This window comes from Syngnathoides biaculeatus, chromosome 9, assembly GCF_019802595.1.
Source record: "Syngnathoides biaculeatus isolate LvHL_M chromosome 9, ASM1980259v1, whole genome shotgun sequence".
Lineage (NCBI taxonomy): Eukaryota > Metazoa > Chordata > Actinopteri > Syngnathiformes > Syngnathidae > Syngnathoides > Syngnathoides biaculeatus.
Genome location: NC_084648.1, coordinates 18171474 through 18186959, shown reverse-complemented (window position 1 = coordinate 18186959; position 15486 = coordinate 18171474). Strand labels below are relative to the sequence as shown.

General features: G+C 43.9%; 1 protein-coding gene across 4 annotated transcripts in view; it reads right to left on the bottom strand.

Moving 5' to 3' along the window:
• Positions 1-1613: 1613 nt before the first annotated feature.
• Positions 1614-15486, bottom strand: part of septin9b (septin 9b) — an 86940-nt gene continuing 73067 nt past the window's right edge. For all 4 annotated transcript variants that reach the window (XM_061828759.1, XM_061828760.1, XM_061828758.1 and 1 more), the window contains 8 exons: positions 13042-13170; positions 12781-12862; positions 12063-12200; positions 7185-7302; positions 6964-7059; positions 6789-6885; positions 5690-5741; positions 1614-4547 (listed from right to left, as the gene is read on the bottom strand). In XM_061828759.1, the coding sequence (XP_061684743.1) occupies positions 4325-4547; positions 5690-5741; positions 6789-6885; positions 6964-7059; positions 7185-7302; positions 12063-12200; positions 12781-12862; positions 13042-13170 (935 nt within the window). In that variant the 3' untranslated portion in view covers positions 1614-4324. The remainder of the gene's footprint in view (positions 4548-5689; positions 5742-6788; positions 6886-6963; positions 7060-7184; positions 7303-12062; positions 12201-12780; positions 12863-13041; positions 13171-15486) is intronic.

The following is a 15486-nucleotide window of genomic DNA, read 5'->3' as shown; positions in this document are numbered from 1 at the left end:
GAGCATTCATTGGCAAACAGTTGAATGTTTACGCTACAACAAAGAAAGGAAAGAAAGAAAGACACGACACCTTGGCAGTGGGCCCGGCGACGCTCCAAATCCTTCCCTCGGAGAACGCCGCACACGGTCTGGGGGTGATGAAAAAACATTTCACATGCTGTCAAATTGAAAGCGCGTCACTTTTATCGGGCTCGAAAAGTTAATTGGTGAGGTTAATTCGTGCAGACTTCCCGACCGTTGGCGGCGTGCGAGGCCGCTTGGATGGCGGCGTTCTCAAACGGCGCAACGCCCGCCGAACAGGTTTAACGTTTCCCTGACGCCCAAAAAGTGCTGCCGACATCGTTAGGAGGCCGATTTGCTGAGAGATGATGAGACCAAGGAGGCGGCCAATTTGTGAATTTTGGAGCTGCCGTCAACTGGTTGTCAATTCGAAGGAAGATAAAAGATGAATTAAAGATGAAAGACATTTGAAACCTTTTTCCCTCGCAGAGGAGGAGAAAGCAGATCATTGTTCATTCCTTGGGTGCGCTTTGAGGGCGCAGGGCTCCCAGTGGCTTTTACGTGGGGATTAGTGATCAAGTGAGAAAGGACATTAATTACGCAACTCCTTGTTGGAGGATGGGGAACAAATTTGTTACAATTCGTTAACTTTGCACGCATCTCGAAGGAGATTTTTAGCTGCATGCTAACAATGCATTACATTCTCAAACCTGCTAAAACGCAAATCCAACCAGGACAAAATATTTCAAATCAAGGCAATATGCTTATACTTTGTCTCTTGGGATTTTTATTCATTTTTTTTAACAGCATTTCACATGCTTCAAGTGTCTTTTGGTCTCACAAAAATTTTGTGATTATGTCAAGCTTGAGATTGCGTTACTGATTCTAATTTCGTTTATCTTTATCTTATAAACTCATTCTTGGGAGTACCGATTTTATGAAAAGTATGCCGCCAAAGCACAAAAATCCATCAATTTTTGACCGCTTTTCCAGGTCGCGTCGCGGGGGAAGTAGCTTCAGCCGTGATACCCAGACTTCCCTTTCCCCAGCCAGTCTTCCGGATGGATCCCGAGGTGTTCCCGATCTAGCCGAGAGACATAGTCTCTCCAGTGTGTCCTGGATCGTCCCCGGTGTGTCTTTCTGGTGGGGCACGCCCGGAACGCCTCACCGGGGAGGCGTCCGGGAAGCATCTGGATCAGATACCCCAGCCACCTCCAGTGCTCTCCCTTAGAGATAGGGTGAGGATATCGGTCATCTGAGAGGGGCTCAGTGTCGAACCGCTGCAGGAGCCAGATGAGGTGGCTGGGGCATCTGATCCGGATGTCTCCCGGACGCCTCCCTGGTGTGGTGTTCCGGGCGTGTCCCACCGGAAAGAGAGCCCGAGAATGACCCAAGATATGCTGGAGAGACAGTGTCTCTTGGCCGGCTCGGGAACGCTTCGGGATCCCTCCGGAAGAAGTGGCTGGGGAAAGGCAAGTCTGGGTATCCCTGCTGAAGTTACTTCCCCCGCGACCTGACCCGGAGAAGTGGTAGAAAATGGATGGGTGGATGTGGGTGATCAAAAGGGAACAATTTGCAATCACGACAACCAATGTTAAACAATAAAAATAATCTTTATTCTTTGAGCATAGCATATCAAAGATAAAACCTTAACTCAACTATACCATCACAAAAAAATGACAAAAAACTATACAACAGTAAACAGAGAGTAACGCAATAACTCCCCCGGTTAATAATCGAGCAGCGCTGAAATCATTTGGGTGCGGCGACTCGATCATCTGATTGTCATACGATTATGGAAATGTAAAAGATGCCCCTTTGATAAAAAGGCGGAGTTAAAGCAAGTATGTCGGCACACATGAAAATGTAAATGACAGCAAAAACATGCGACTCAAACGCGCCACTTTCAGCTCGTGACGCAAATTTTATTGCTATCGACCCGCCACGCGCTTCTCCAATTCAACCGTCGTAGTCGGAGCGGCTTCAACGAAACACAAATATTCTTTATCGTACAAAAAAAAAAAAAAAAAAAGACTTTAATGGCGACCTGGAGGCCAAAGAATTGGACAAAAAGGATGGCACAGTATATCGTTACAACAAGATGAATAAAAATACACGGGTAAATGAACACTAAAATACGAGGTGACTGCTTTATATAGCAGAGAAGACAGTGTGACAAAAAAGGATTTTTATGTTGTTAAAGAATCACAGTTGGGGGGGGGGGGGGGAGGAATAATGACAAAAAAATTTCCGATAGGCTGTTCCACACTGTCGCGTTCCCCGATGGGAATTTGCAGTGTGGAAGCGTCACATTTGTCTTCACGTCCTCTTTAATACAATAAAGCTACTCTAAAATATCCTGACACAGCCGAGTAACCGCACGGGACGAAATGACGACACAAAAGTAAACCGACCGCTTGCTAAGCTAGAGCACAAAAAAGCTGTTTGTGACCACCTTGACGGTGTTGAAATGCCATGCTGCGGACTCAAAGTCAGGGGTGGGCAACCTATGGCGGCGGGGGAGGGGCGGCAATGCGAAAGTACAAAGGGCCACCACACTGAAAAAATAAACCAAAAAAAGTGGTATTTTTCTGAGGGCTGTATGTACATTATTATTGTTATTATTTTTACCAAGAGAAAAAAAATTGTTTGGTTTGGAATTTTATTTCCAAGAAAAAAAAAGTCATATTTCATCATTCAAGTGGTCAAAATGTCATGGGAATAAAGTATTTTTTTATTTCTAAAAAAAAAAAAAAAGCATAATTTTCCACAAAGTTGAATTATTTTGGGAGGTAGAAATAGTATATTACTAGTAATAGCTGGAACTTTTACAATGCAGTTATCACTTGTTGTGTGAGAGTAACTTTGGGTTTCCTCTTAAAATTTAAATACAATATTCAGATTTTCTTTTTTTTTTTTACCAAGAAGAAAAAAAAGTTGTATGGTTTGGAATTTTATTTCCAAGAAAAAAAGTCATATTTCATCATTCAGATGGTATTCTACTTTAGAAAAGTAAAGTGATCAAAATATCATGGGAATAAATGCATTTTATTTAACTTAAAAAAGCATAATTTCACACCAAGTTCAATTATTTTGGGAGGTAGAAATAGTATTTTACTAGTAATGCCTGGAACTTTTACAATCCCCCCAAAAAATGCAGATATCACTTATTGTGTGAAATCGCTCCGTGCACGTTACGTCATTTCCGTTTTATTTTTCGGGGGGCGTTCGAATTGACAATAAAAAACGCGCCGTGGGTACGTCAGCCGCTTGCGCCGCACACATTGTGTTCTTTCCAGGTTTTGTTCGTAGCGTTCAGGGACCGATTTTCGTTCGAAAACAGAAGCAAAAAAAAAAAAAAAAATCTGTTTTTTTTCCCCTCTAAAGATTTAAACACAATATTCATTATTTTTTCTGATGAGAAAAGTTTGTTTGGATTGGAATTTTATTTCCAAGAAAAAGTAATATTTTATCATTCGGGTGGTATTCGACTTTAGAAAAGTAAAGTGATCAAAATATCATGGGAATAAATTCATTTAAAAAAAAATAAATAATTATTTTTAATATTGTTACTAGTAATACGTGGAACTTTTACAATAAAAAAATGCAAATATCACTTATTTTGAGTGTGTCTTTTTTCCCCTCCTAAGATTTAAATATAATATTCTGCTTTTCATTTCTGAATTCTGCAAAAAAAAAGAAAAAAAATCCCCCTCAGCAAATATTTTTTCCCTTAACCAAATGTATATTTTCTATCAAATATATAGAATGTATAATAATATATTTTATATAAACATAGTATATGTTTCAGAAAATTTGTGGTTTGTGGGTGGGGTTTTTAAGCACTTCTTCTGATATTTGTAATTGTAATTGCATGGCACATCCCCCTCCCATTTCGGAGGTTGCGGGTTGAAATCCGGGCTAAGTCTTTCCCGTGTTTGTGTTTGCGTGGGGTTTCTCCGTGTAGTGTTCACCTTCTAAAAACACATTGTGCGTGTTGGCTTCAGCGAAGACTCAAAATTCGGGTGTGAACGCGAGCGGTTGCCTGCGATTGGTCGCCGCCCCTCACAGCAGATCGCCCGGGATAGGCTCACGGCATTAAACGTGATCGAAAAGGGACGAACGATGGGTGGAAGGTTCTCAGTGGCCGTCGGTCCCCCACCCCTGCTGTGTACTGACACGACGCTAAATATAGATCATAATAGAAAAAGTGACTTATTGCTGTGCTTTGGGTCATTTTTGCTTTTACTGACAAAGTTCCATGAGGGAAAACAGATCTGCGTGCATCGGACAAACGAAGCCGTCGACGTTCACGCGCGCTCGTCTACACCTCGTGGGCGAGAACTTGATGGTGGGCGGCCACGCCGTTGGGCTGCGGGGCCGGAGCCCCCGACAGCGGCTCGGCCCGGCCGTCGGCCTTGAGCTGAGCGGGGCCGCGCTCGGGCGGGCGGGGGGGCGAGCGGCCGTTGGACTCGTTGAGCCGCCGCACGCGGTACGTCTCGTAATGGATGCTGCCCGTGATGTCCTTGATGTTCTGCATGTGCGTCCTGCAACGCAGAAACGGAGGCTGCTCAAGATGCCAGTCAGATTGCAACAAGAAAGTCACAATTGTGAGGGGGGAGGATTTTGTTTCACAATTATGGCTTGGAAAAAAATAAAGAAATAAATATAATCATTTGAAAAATAAAGGGTACATTGTGGAATCATGTGAAATACAGTGGTGCCTCTGTTCTCGACCACAATCCGTTCAAGAAAACGGTTCGACAAGTGATTTGTTTGAAAACCCAATCGATGTTTCCAATTACGATGAATGGAAAAAGAAATAATGTGTTCCAAGCCTAAAATGTTTTTTTTCCTGATAATAAACTGCATAGTAGAAATACATGTATAGTTTAAATACTTTATATGATAAAATAATTTAAGAAATATATTTATTTTTTGCTTAAAATGAATGCTTTAGTCGCAGAGCGCATTGCCGTATCTGTAGCGACTCGGCTCCCAGCCTTGTAAACTTTTTTTATTAACAAAAGTGCAGAATAACTTGAAACAAGCAATTTGGCTTCTTCGGAGCCATGATTGGGAGTTAATCCGGTCGTCCTCGATAAGAAGAAAAACAACAGTCACGACCGGGACACGTCTGTGTACAGAAGCTGCGCTTTGCAAAATAACAAAAGTGCGATGGTCGCCCCGTGCACATTACGTCATTTCCGTTTTATTTTTCGGGGAGGGGGGGCGTTTGAATTGACAATAAAAAACGCGTCGTGGGTACGTCAGCTGCTTGCGCCGCGCACATTGTCTTATTTCCAGGTTTTGTTCACGGCGTTCGGGTACCGATTTTCGTTCGAAAACAGAAGCAAAAAAAAAAATCTCAAAATTTACGTTCGAAAACCGATTTGTCCGAAAACGGAGACGTTCGAGAACCGAGGCCTTACTGTTCACTTAACCCATTTATTTATTGTTAGCCCTTAAAGTCATGTCCCAAACTATAAAGTTAGTTCCTTAAAGAGGGAATCGAGAGAACCATGACGAGTGCAGTTAAGTATTAGAAGCCATATTTTGGTTCAGACAGATATAATTCAAATGGTTACATCCAAAGATACACATTCACATCATATTTTGAATAAGATCTAATGCGACATCACCACAAGAGTATGCAGTTTTGGCATTTATTTGCACGCATGCCTCTCACCTGATCAGGAGGTCCCGCAGGTAAGCAAACTCGCAGTGTGCGATGTTCTCCACTGCAAAACAAAGCAGACGCGAGGCTGATTGATGACGCCTACATGAAAATCAAGCAAGATGTTCACCGTAACAACATCGTGTGGAAAATGTGACGAGCTCGTACACCCCGCTCAGCTTCACCGTGCCCGCTAGTCAACTCGCGACCACACGGCGGCAGCGTCGCACATCAAACGCAAAGAGTGACCTTTCCTGCTTTGCGCTCCCGTTGAAGGTCCTCGTTTCCACGTCGACCGAGGAGCCTTTCTTGCGACAAGTCGAGCTGACGCCCGTTTGAATTCCGACGGCGTCGAGACCTCAAATGGGAGGAGGAGAACGCTATTCGTGTCGGGCTTTAAAAAAAAAAAAAAAATCCACAGGCACTAAATTAAATTCCCTCTGAGGGCAAGAGAGCGGAATATCCGCTCGCTTGGTGTGACGTTGAGTGAACTTGGAAGCTGTACGAGCAATTCCAGAAATATACACTTGGAATCTGGGATGTACACCCCAAAGAGCAATTCTAAATAGCAATAAAACACCGGGGGAATGGTTATTTAAAAAAAAAAAAAAAAAAAGGCCCGAAAACACCTGATCGAGTGATTCTGAGAGTGTGGAACGCTCTCGCCCTCTTGTGGTGGGAGGGAATCACTGCCCGAGTACAGTTCAGTTATATTTCACTTTTAGGAACAACATATTTGCATTTTATCTTTGAAATTTAAATATTTATGTGCAATGCATATGGATTGAATGTTCAAACTGAGATCATAATGTTACATTAGCTGTCAATAATAAAAATATACTTTTTAGGAATGAACGATTTTTTTTAATGAAGACTTTCATGAAGAAGTTTGCAAATAATCTTAAAGATTAAAGTAGCAAAAATGTAAGATTTTAATCAGCAGGGTCAATACTCTTTCATGGTACTACACGTACATAGCAAAAATGACTACTAAGCTAAAGCGTATAAAGGAAGAGCATATTTTCTCAAACAGTGGCTGCTAAAATAATTTCTACAATTGATATGTTGAATTTTTAATCCCCCGCAAAAAATGAACGTGTGCAGCGTGTACCCTCTATGGTCCCCCATTTTGTCCTCCTTCCCAGGATCCTCTTGCCGTTCTCCTGGTACTCCTGATCGCTGCCCACCACGGCAAAAGGGATCATTTCCTGCCCAGAAATGTCACAGCCGCGGGTTACGCTTTGTCGCCTTCGTGATGATTCCATCGACATTTTTTGTGACCTCACCCTGATTTTATCATTAATCGCCCTGTCCTCCGCGTCCTCGTCAAACTCTTTCTGAGGGTAGACGTCGATGTCGTTGGCCCGCAACTCTTCCCTTATCTGCGCAGAACAGCGGGTAGCGTGCGTTTGACGAGCAATGGATTAATTTTTTAAAAAATTCTTTTTTTTTTTTTTTTTAAAGTGCAACGTGTCTCGCGGGCTTCATTTGCGGCCACGGCGCTCACCGTCTGCTTGAAGTAGTCCCTCTCCTCCAGCGTGAGCGTGTCGGCCTTGGCGATGACGGGCACGATGTTCACCACCTTGCTGAGCCGCCTCATGAACTCCACATCCAGGGGCCTCAAACTGAGAGGGAGACCGCAGACGACAACACCTTATCAATCACGTACAGTGAAGAAAAGAAGTATTTGAACAGCCCGCTATATTGCAACTTCTCCCACTTAGAAATCATGAAGGGGTCTGAAATTTTCAACGTAGGTGCATGTCCACTGTGAGAGACATAACCTAAAAAGAAAAATCCAGAAATCACAATGAGAAATCAATCATTTATTTGTGTGATACAGCTGCAAATAAGTATTTGAACACCTGAGAAAACCAAATGTTAGTATTTGGTACAGTAGCCTTGGTTTGCAATGACGGAGGTCAAACGTTTCCTGTAGTTGTTCACCCGGTTTGCGCACACTGCAGGAGTTTGGATTTTGGCCCACTCCTCCACACAGATCTTCTCTAGATCAGACAGGTTTCTGGGCTGTCGCTGAGAAACACGGAGTTTCAGCTCCCTCCAAAGATTTTCTTTTGGGTTTAGGTCTGGAGACTGGCTAGGTATGCTTCTTACGGAGCCACTCCTTGGTTTTCCTGGCTGTGTGCTTCGGGTCATTGTCATGTCGAAAGACCCGGCCACGACCCACCTTCAATACTCTGACTGAGGGAAAGAGGCTGTTCCCCAAAATCTCACAATACGTGGCCGCGGTCATCCTCTCCTTAATAAAGTGCAGTCGTTCTTTCCTATGTGCAGAAAAACACCCCCAAAGAATAATGGTACCACCCCCAAGGTTCACAGTGGAGATGGTGTTCTTGGGATGGAACTCATCATTCGTCTTCCTCCAAACACGGTGAGTGGAATTATGACCCAAAAAAATCCATTTTGGTCTCATCTGACCACAAAACCTTCTCCCGTGACTCCTCTGTATCATCCAAATGGTCATTGGCAAAATTAAGACGGGACTTGACATGTCCTGGTTTAAGAAGGGGAACCTTCCGTGCCAGGCATGATTTCAAACCGTGACGTCTTCGTGTATTACCAACAGTCACCTTGGAAACGGTGGTCCCGGCTCTTTTCAGGTCATTTGCCAAGTCCTGTCGTGTAGTCCTGGGCTGATTCCTCACCTTACTAAGGATTATTGAAACTTATTTCAAGATTGTTTCCTGTGCTGCTGCTGCTGATCTGAATCTGTGTCATGAACAGCTAAAATATGCGCCTCGTTGCTTTGTGACACAAATTATAACCTTGTACGCAAAAGCATCCATTTTCTTGTACTCATTGAGGTCACAGGTACGCCGGTGCTGATCCCGAAACCAAATGATTGCCACAAAGCTTGCTGTGATGAAGCAAAGCGGCCACTAGGTGGCAGCCACGTCATGTTCTTTTGCATCCTGTCCCGTCCTCAGTTTAAGATTGATTTCAATTCCTACTATGCCTCAAATTTTGCACGTGCTGTCAGTCAATAACTAATGCTAGCTGTGTAGTGAAATCCCAAATACTTTACAGATTTAGAAGCACACTTACAGGTCATTAAAAAAAAAAAAAAAAAAGAATGAAAAGTAGTATTTTTATGGAGGGTTTTCCCCATTTTTAAGCAGTTCTACTTGTTCCACAAGACCAGACGCTGCAAAACCAAGTTTACATCCCCAAATTGATCGCACGTGGCTTTTCTCCCTGCACATGCCATTACAAAAAGGCAAAATAAATGCATCTTGAATCATTATAACTGTGACCAACTGTGTAAATAATATGAACAAAAAATGAAAACTAGATTTTCAGTACAGCTGAAGGGCATTTGAGGTACTGTAATATGATTTAGCTTTTTTGTGGAAAAATAATGTACGCATGGGTGCAATGTTTTTAGCTATGCAGGAAGTTACCAGGATATTTTTGGAATTGTGTTGCCTGTCATAAGGTCATAAATTCCATTTCCTTTTCTCTGCTCATCACATTTTTTCCCCATTTTTCTAATGTGGTAATATTATGAGGAAAAAAATAAATACAAAGCAAAAGTCTCGTAAGTAGTTGATCTTTTAGTGTCACAGATTTGCTTCCATCCCACACATGCTAATAGTTTAGCCTGCAACTTTTGACTTTGGAAGCCTCTTTTTTTTTTTGTCCACAAATGTTTTGATTGAGCGCCATATTGTACTACTTTAGCAACGTTTTGTTTGTGCTTGCAGTCTTCATCTCCTGACAGAAAGCTCACACCAGAAAGTAATAATTAGCAATTTTTCAACTTGTCACTCATTTTCAGTTTGACTTGTGTGCTGACGTTTTTTTTTCCCCCGCATGCGCCCTTCAATTAGCTTCATCCGAGGCGAGTCAGACTCAAAAAGGTCCGGCCGGGGCCAGCCCGGAGGAGAGGGCGAGCTGGCCGTGCGCGGGACGGGAGAGAAAGCTGGCAAGGAGGACTAGCGGGAACCGAGTGGCAATTAAAACGACAAATGTGACGACAGGAAGTCTTGCGTTCAAACAGATGTCATGTGACATATGCATGAGTAGGCCTGCGTGTATATTTCGTCTTTCTCGTATCCCTGCATATGTTGTGAAGACAATGCATGTGCACAAGCAGATGTGCGCCATCTGTTATACACAGACAGACTAACTTCCATTTATGTGGTTGTAAAAAAAGAAAATGGTAAATGAAAAATGTACCAGCTCCAATACAAAAGACTATATTTTATGGAGTGGATCATAAAGCAGCAGAGGCTCAGCTAATATCAGCAATGGTTGCCGCTGGACGAGCGCACTCTGCTTCACCGACCACCTTTGAGGGATCCAAAACCTCGAAAGCCAAATAAAAGGACGCCACTGACATGCAAGTCAAATTAGAGCATGATGATAAATGCAAGTTATGCTTCAGAGAAACAAAATTGCGTAAGTGTCGGTCGGGGCTTTTGGTCTCTTGGCTCTACAAACGTGCGATCGACAACAATGGGGAGCCTGACTGACCATGAAATGCGGTAATCGATACAAGAAAATGTGCTACCGCCAATCCATACTGGAGATTATGAGGCTTCATTCATTCTGCAGAAACGATCTAACGTGCATTTAAGTACATGTCGGCTCGGTGCTTGCCAAAACTTGCGTTTTCCCGCCTCCGACTTTGGTCTGCGGCCAGACTGCCAACACGGCTGGCTGACAGATGCTTGTTGTTCACAGACATTCAGTACATGGTGAGCGTCTCCATGCAAGCAAACAATATGTACAGTAAAGCGGTTTGGCTGCCGCTCGTGTGCCTCCGTGCTGCAATTGCGAGGCGTCCACGCTAGCACAGTCGCAGCGCGCGAACGTTCCAGAAACGACAGCTGTGGCGACGTGAAAACACCAAGAGGGAGGCTGTCAAACACAAACAGGCGCACACACTGGCTTCTCTCGAGGGGGACGTTTTTGGACAACGCCGCCGGAAGAAATGCCAGCCGTGAATGAAGACATCGCCGCGAGGTCACGAGATCGCGGTCGTACGCAATGGCATTGATTCTCAGTCAGTGTGCAGTGAGCGCTCTTTCCTGCATGCCGCCGGGAATTGCTCAAAAAATAATATCATTACATGAAGTAACATAGCGTAATTCCCGGCCTACAGCGCGCACCCGATTATAAGCCTCACCCAGTACATTCGTAAAGGAAATACCATTTGGTACATAAGCCGCACCTGTGTAAAAGACGCAAGTGCCCACATTGAAACACGATATATTTACAAAACAGGAAGCCTTTTCAAAGTTTTAATACCTTAGCTTAGCATAGCAACAACACAGGTAAAAAAAAAAAAAAAATAGTAAAAGGTGTCCCTAAATCACTGAGACCCGGCAGTAGCGCGGCCCTCACCGCTAGCGCTGTCGCGGTGCTAACCGGGCTGGTTAAAAAAAAAAAAAAAAAAACTACCGGCACAATCATTTCATCGACACATATATTCCACCGGTCTCACTCTTATCTTTTCCGCTCGAGTGCCCCCTTGCGGCCGTTAAAAAAAAAATGCACAAATTAGCCGCATCACCGCATAAACCGCAGGGTTGAAAGCGTGGGGATGAAAAAATTGCGGTTTATAGGCCGGAAATTATTGTTTTGTTCATCTATTTATGCCAGTGAGACGTTGTTGATGGACAGAATAAATAAAGGCTCTTCGATTAGATGCCGGGAAGTACATACAGCAATTAATGGATCCACTTTTTGTAACGTCTTGGTTTGTTGGTGTGGCGTGAGATATATCAGTTGGAAAATATGTGCGTATTGGCTCCATAAATGTTGGAAATTACTGGTTTATATGCATGTTGTGTACTATGCAATAAATATAAAGATCTGGCTTGAAAAGAATTCTGCGTTAAAAAAGCAGATGTCATGAAAGCGAAGGAAAAACGTAGCCTAGTAGCCACGAACAGATTTCTTGTAACTTGAACATAACGGAATAGGAAATGCTAGGTCAGATCCAGTTGTTTGCAGTTGTTCTTATGGTTTCATTTGAGTTTGAAATGAATCGTGTGTATCAATCGTGCATTCATGAAGCCAGGGTCCACCTCATGTACCACAGGGTCGATCCGGTAAAAAGAACACAAAACCGTTGGGGCAATCCGTCAGTGTGACGCAGCAAGCGTTGAAAATGCTGCAAAAGCCAAAGAGCGAGCACAGGCGAGTCCGGTTACTCGGTGAAATGAGATTCTCTGAGGTCCTACTTGAGTGTCTCAGAGGAGGTAACGACTTCCACATGTGGTCACAGGGGAGCCAGATGCCGTACAACTGATGGATTTGGGAAAACCCCCAGTAGGCCTCCCTCATTTTGCCGGGAGTGTGTGTGTGTAGTTAGCGACATGCGAGCCCAATGCAACACGCTGTCGGGTGTGCTCACCAGTGGCCAGTGGGCGGGATGAAGTATATGCAGCAATGCACCCTGGAGTCCGGGATCCTCTTCTTCCTCTCTATGTTGATCTCTTCCTGCAAGTAGGCTTCGTACTGATCGTTGATGAACTTCATGATGGGCTGCCAGCTGAGACAGCAAATAAAAAAAAAAGTCTCATCAGTCAAAATGGACCCCGTTACACAGCAGCAGTGTCAAACATACAGCCCGTGGGCCAGAACCAGCTCGTCAGGGGGTCCAATCCGGCCAAATTACACCCTTTTTGTATACTAAAATGCTGTCCAACCTTTGCGCTACAGCTCTGTGAACAAAAATACCTCCAAAAGAAATATACTCAGATGCTGCGTATTAATTGACAAATTTTTCACACTATAAGGCGCACTCCATTATAAAGGCGCACCTCCAATGAATGGGATATTTTAAAACTTTTTCCATATATAAGGCGCATAGAATAGACACTACAGTAGGGGCTGGGGTTACGATATGCATCCATTAGATGGCGCTGCACTAAAGGCTCAATATTGATCCATATAAAAGGCGCACCGGATTATAAGACGCACCGTCGGCTTTTGAGGAAAATTAAAGGCTTTTAGGTGCGCCTCATCGTGCGGAAAATACGGTAGTTTGGCATTGGTTTGTGAACACGAAAAAAATATGGAATGAAAAGACCGAAGACAGTTTTATGATTTTGCCAGGACTGAGGTCTCACCAGTTCTCGTTGTTGATCTGATCCCCAAAGCCCGGCGTGTCGATGACCGTCAGCTTCATCCTCACGCCTTTCTCTTCAATATCTGCACGGGGAAAACACGCAAGGCAGGTTCACCGAATGCTCGAACTGACATCGAATCGGAATCAGCGCAGGTCAGCTGGGACAGATTCCAGCCCGCCTGTGACCCAGAACGGGAAATGCGCAAGAGAAAAAAAAAAATGGATGGATGGGAAGCGCTGCAAGGTTAGAGCAACGACCTACCGTGACTGATGGACTTGATCTCCACGGTCTTTGGGATCCTGTCCTCGGCGTTGGCCTCGGCCGACTTGCGGCTCACCTTCGATTTGAACAGCGTGTTCATCAGAGTGGACTTGCCCAGGCCGCTTTGCCCTGTCCGCCACAAACAGAAAAAAAAAAAAAGACGTTTTAGTTTCATACATCTTGTGAAACTTTTCTTGAAAGCATTTTAAACTGATTGCAGCTTGCAAACTTCTTGCATCTATTTTAGAAAATAGACTTTGCGCTTACTCCTGAGATTCAAACTTTAGACCACCAACAGGCCACGGGTGGAAAAGCAGGCTAGGAAACAGAGGAGGCGCTTTTAAAGAAGGATCATTTAGTCAAAAAAATTGATGCCACATTATTACAATTATTATTTTATGCTTGATCTTTCTTATGTGCAGGAATATGTTGCAGCTGCGGTCGATTTTTTTAAGTGCTCGAGAAATAGTTGAGCCGAGTAAAGTCGGGAAATAATGAAATGTTAAAGACTGGCGGCATGTTGGCTTAGCTGGTAAAGCGTTGGCCTGACAGTTCTGAGGACCCGGGTTAAATCCTGGCCCCGCCTGTGTGGCGTTTACGTGTTCTCCCCGTGCCATTTTCTTCGCCGCTTGTCCTCACGAGGGTCACGGGGAGTGCCGGAGCCTATCCCGGCTGTCCACGGGGAGGAGGCGGGGTGCACCGTGAACTGGTCGCCAGCCAATCGCAGGGCACATCGGGACAAACACCCGCACTCAGAATCCCACCTTGGGGCAATTTAGAGTGTCCAATTAATGTTGCACGTTATCGGGATGTGGGAGGAAACCGGAGTGCCCACCCGGAGAAAACCCACGCAGGCAAGGGGAGAACATGCAAACTTCACACAGGAAGGGCTGGGATTGAACCCGGGACCTCAGAACTGTGAGGCCAACACTTTACCAGCTGCTCCACCGTGCCGCCGTGTGTGTGTGTGTACATGAACTTGTAAATCAACGTGTGCATGTGTGTGTGTGTGTGTGTGTGTGCACGGCACTTAATAGAGCATGAGTAGTTGTAGGACAGCTGCGAGGTCCCACAAAGAATCTATGGAGGTCAAGAGGACAGACGTAGTTCGTAACGCACACACATTTTCTCAATGAGCTCATTCGTCCATGTTTTACGCACTCCACGGCGGTCATCTTCAAGGTCAGCTGGAGTGCCACGGCTAATGTGAGCTCGCACGGCGCTGTGGGTATCAATCAAGCACCCTTTGTGTACCGCTAGGAGTAACAAAGAAATAGCCCTCCTCAAAAATACATTTATGGAGGACTTTAGTTGATATTTTCCAACAGCATATATTTATACATATATATATATTTTTTGAGCAAATACGTGTAATTTAACAGCAAAGTGATTTATCATCTCAGCAAGCGTTTCATTTGCTCTGAAGGTGCTAAAGCAAGCTGATACACGTCGGCTTCAAATCGGTGATTTGGCCCGCACCGACGATCAAAAATGTAACACGTTTGCGATATCCGCCGTTCCTCGTAATACATTGCATCTTATTCTCGGTACAGCTGACTTCCGCAGTACTTTAGATATACAAAAAATAATAAAATACAGCTGTTGGGAGCAGGAATGCAGCAGATGTTACCTCGTGCTTTTGTACACGCTGACACCTTTTAGGGGTTGAAACCGGAGCTTTCATGGATAGCAGGCATAAATTAAAATCAAGTGAAATATGACTTGACAATGTATCAATGCGTGATTTTCCACTCTAAGCGTGACACCATGCCTCAGTGTAAAAATGTATGCTATTACGTGACCTTCAATTCACAACGAATATCAAAGACAATGTACTCTGTTAGCCACGACTCGCTGAATGTTAAAACAATGAATCATCAAATGCTTAATGAATGACGAGGGCGTAACGGTTGGCTGAGGAAGAAAAAAAAAATGACATGATATGTCTTCTTTAACATTGTTAATTGTGATAATTGCAAAGAGAAGTTAACCAGAGTGAAAAGCAGAAACGCTCATCTTTGACAGTTAGTCGCGTTTTAACAATCCAACGAAATTTGCGCAGCTCAACGATTAAAAATATTGGGACATGCTGGATTCCTACGCATTTGAATAGGAATCTCCTCATATCTCCTCTCATTTTTTTTTATTTTTTTTTTTATTAAAACATGCATGAAGTTCCTGATGGCTGTAGGTTTGTCAGAAGAATTTAAGGTGGAGGTGGGACTGCATCAGGTATCTGCGCTGAGCCCCTTCCTGATTGCGGTAGTAATGGATAGGCTGACAGATGAGGTTAAACTGCAATCTCCTTGGAGTATGATTTTGCAGATGATATTGTTATATGCAGGCGGAGGAACAATTAGAAAGATGGAGGCACGCACTGGAAAGGAGAGGAATGAAGATTAGCCGAAGTAAAACAGAATATATGTGCGTGAATGAGAAAAGTGG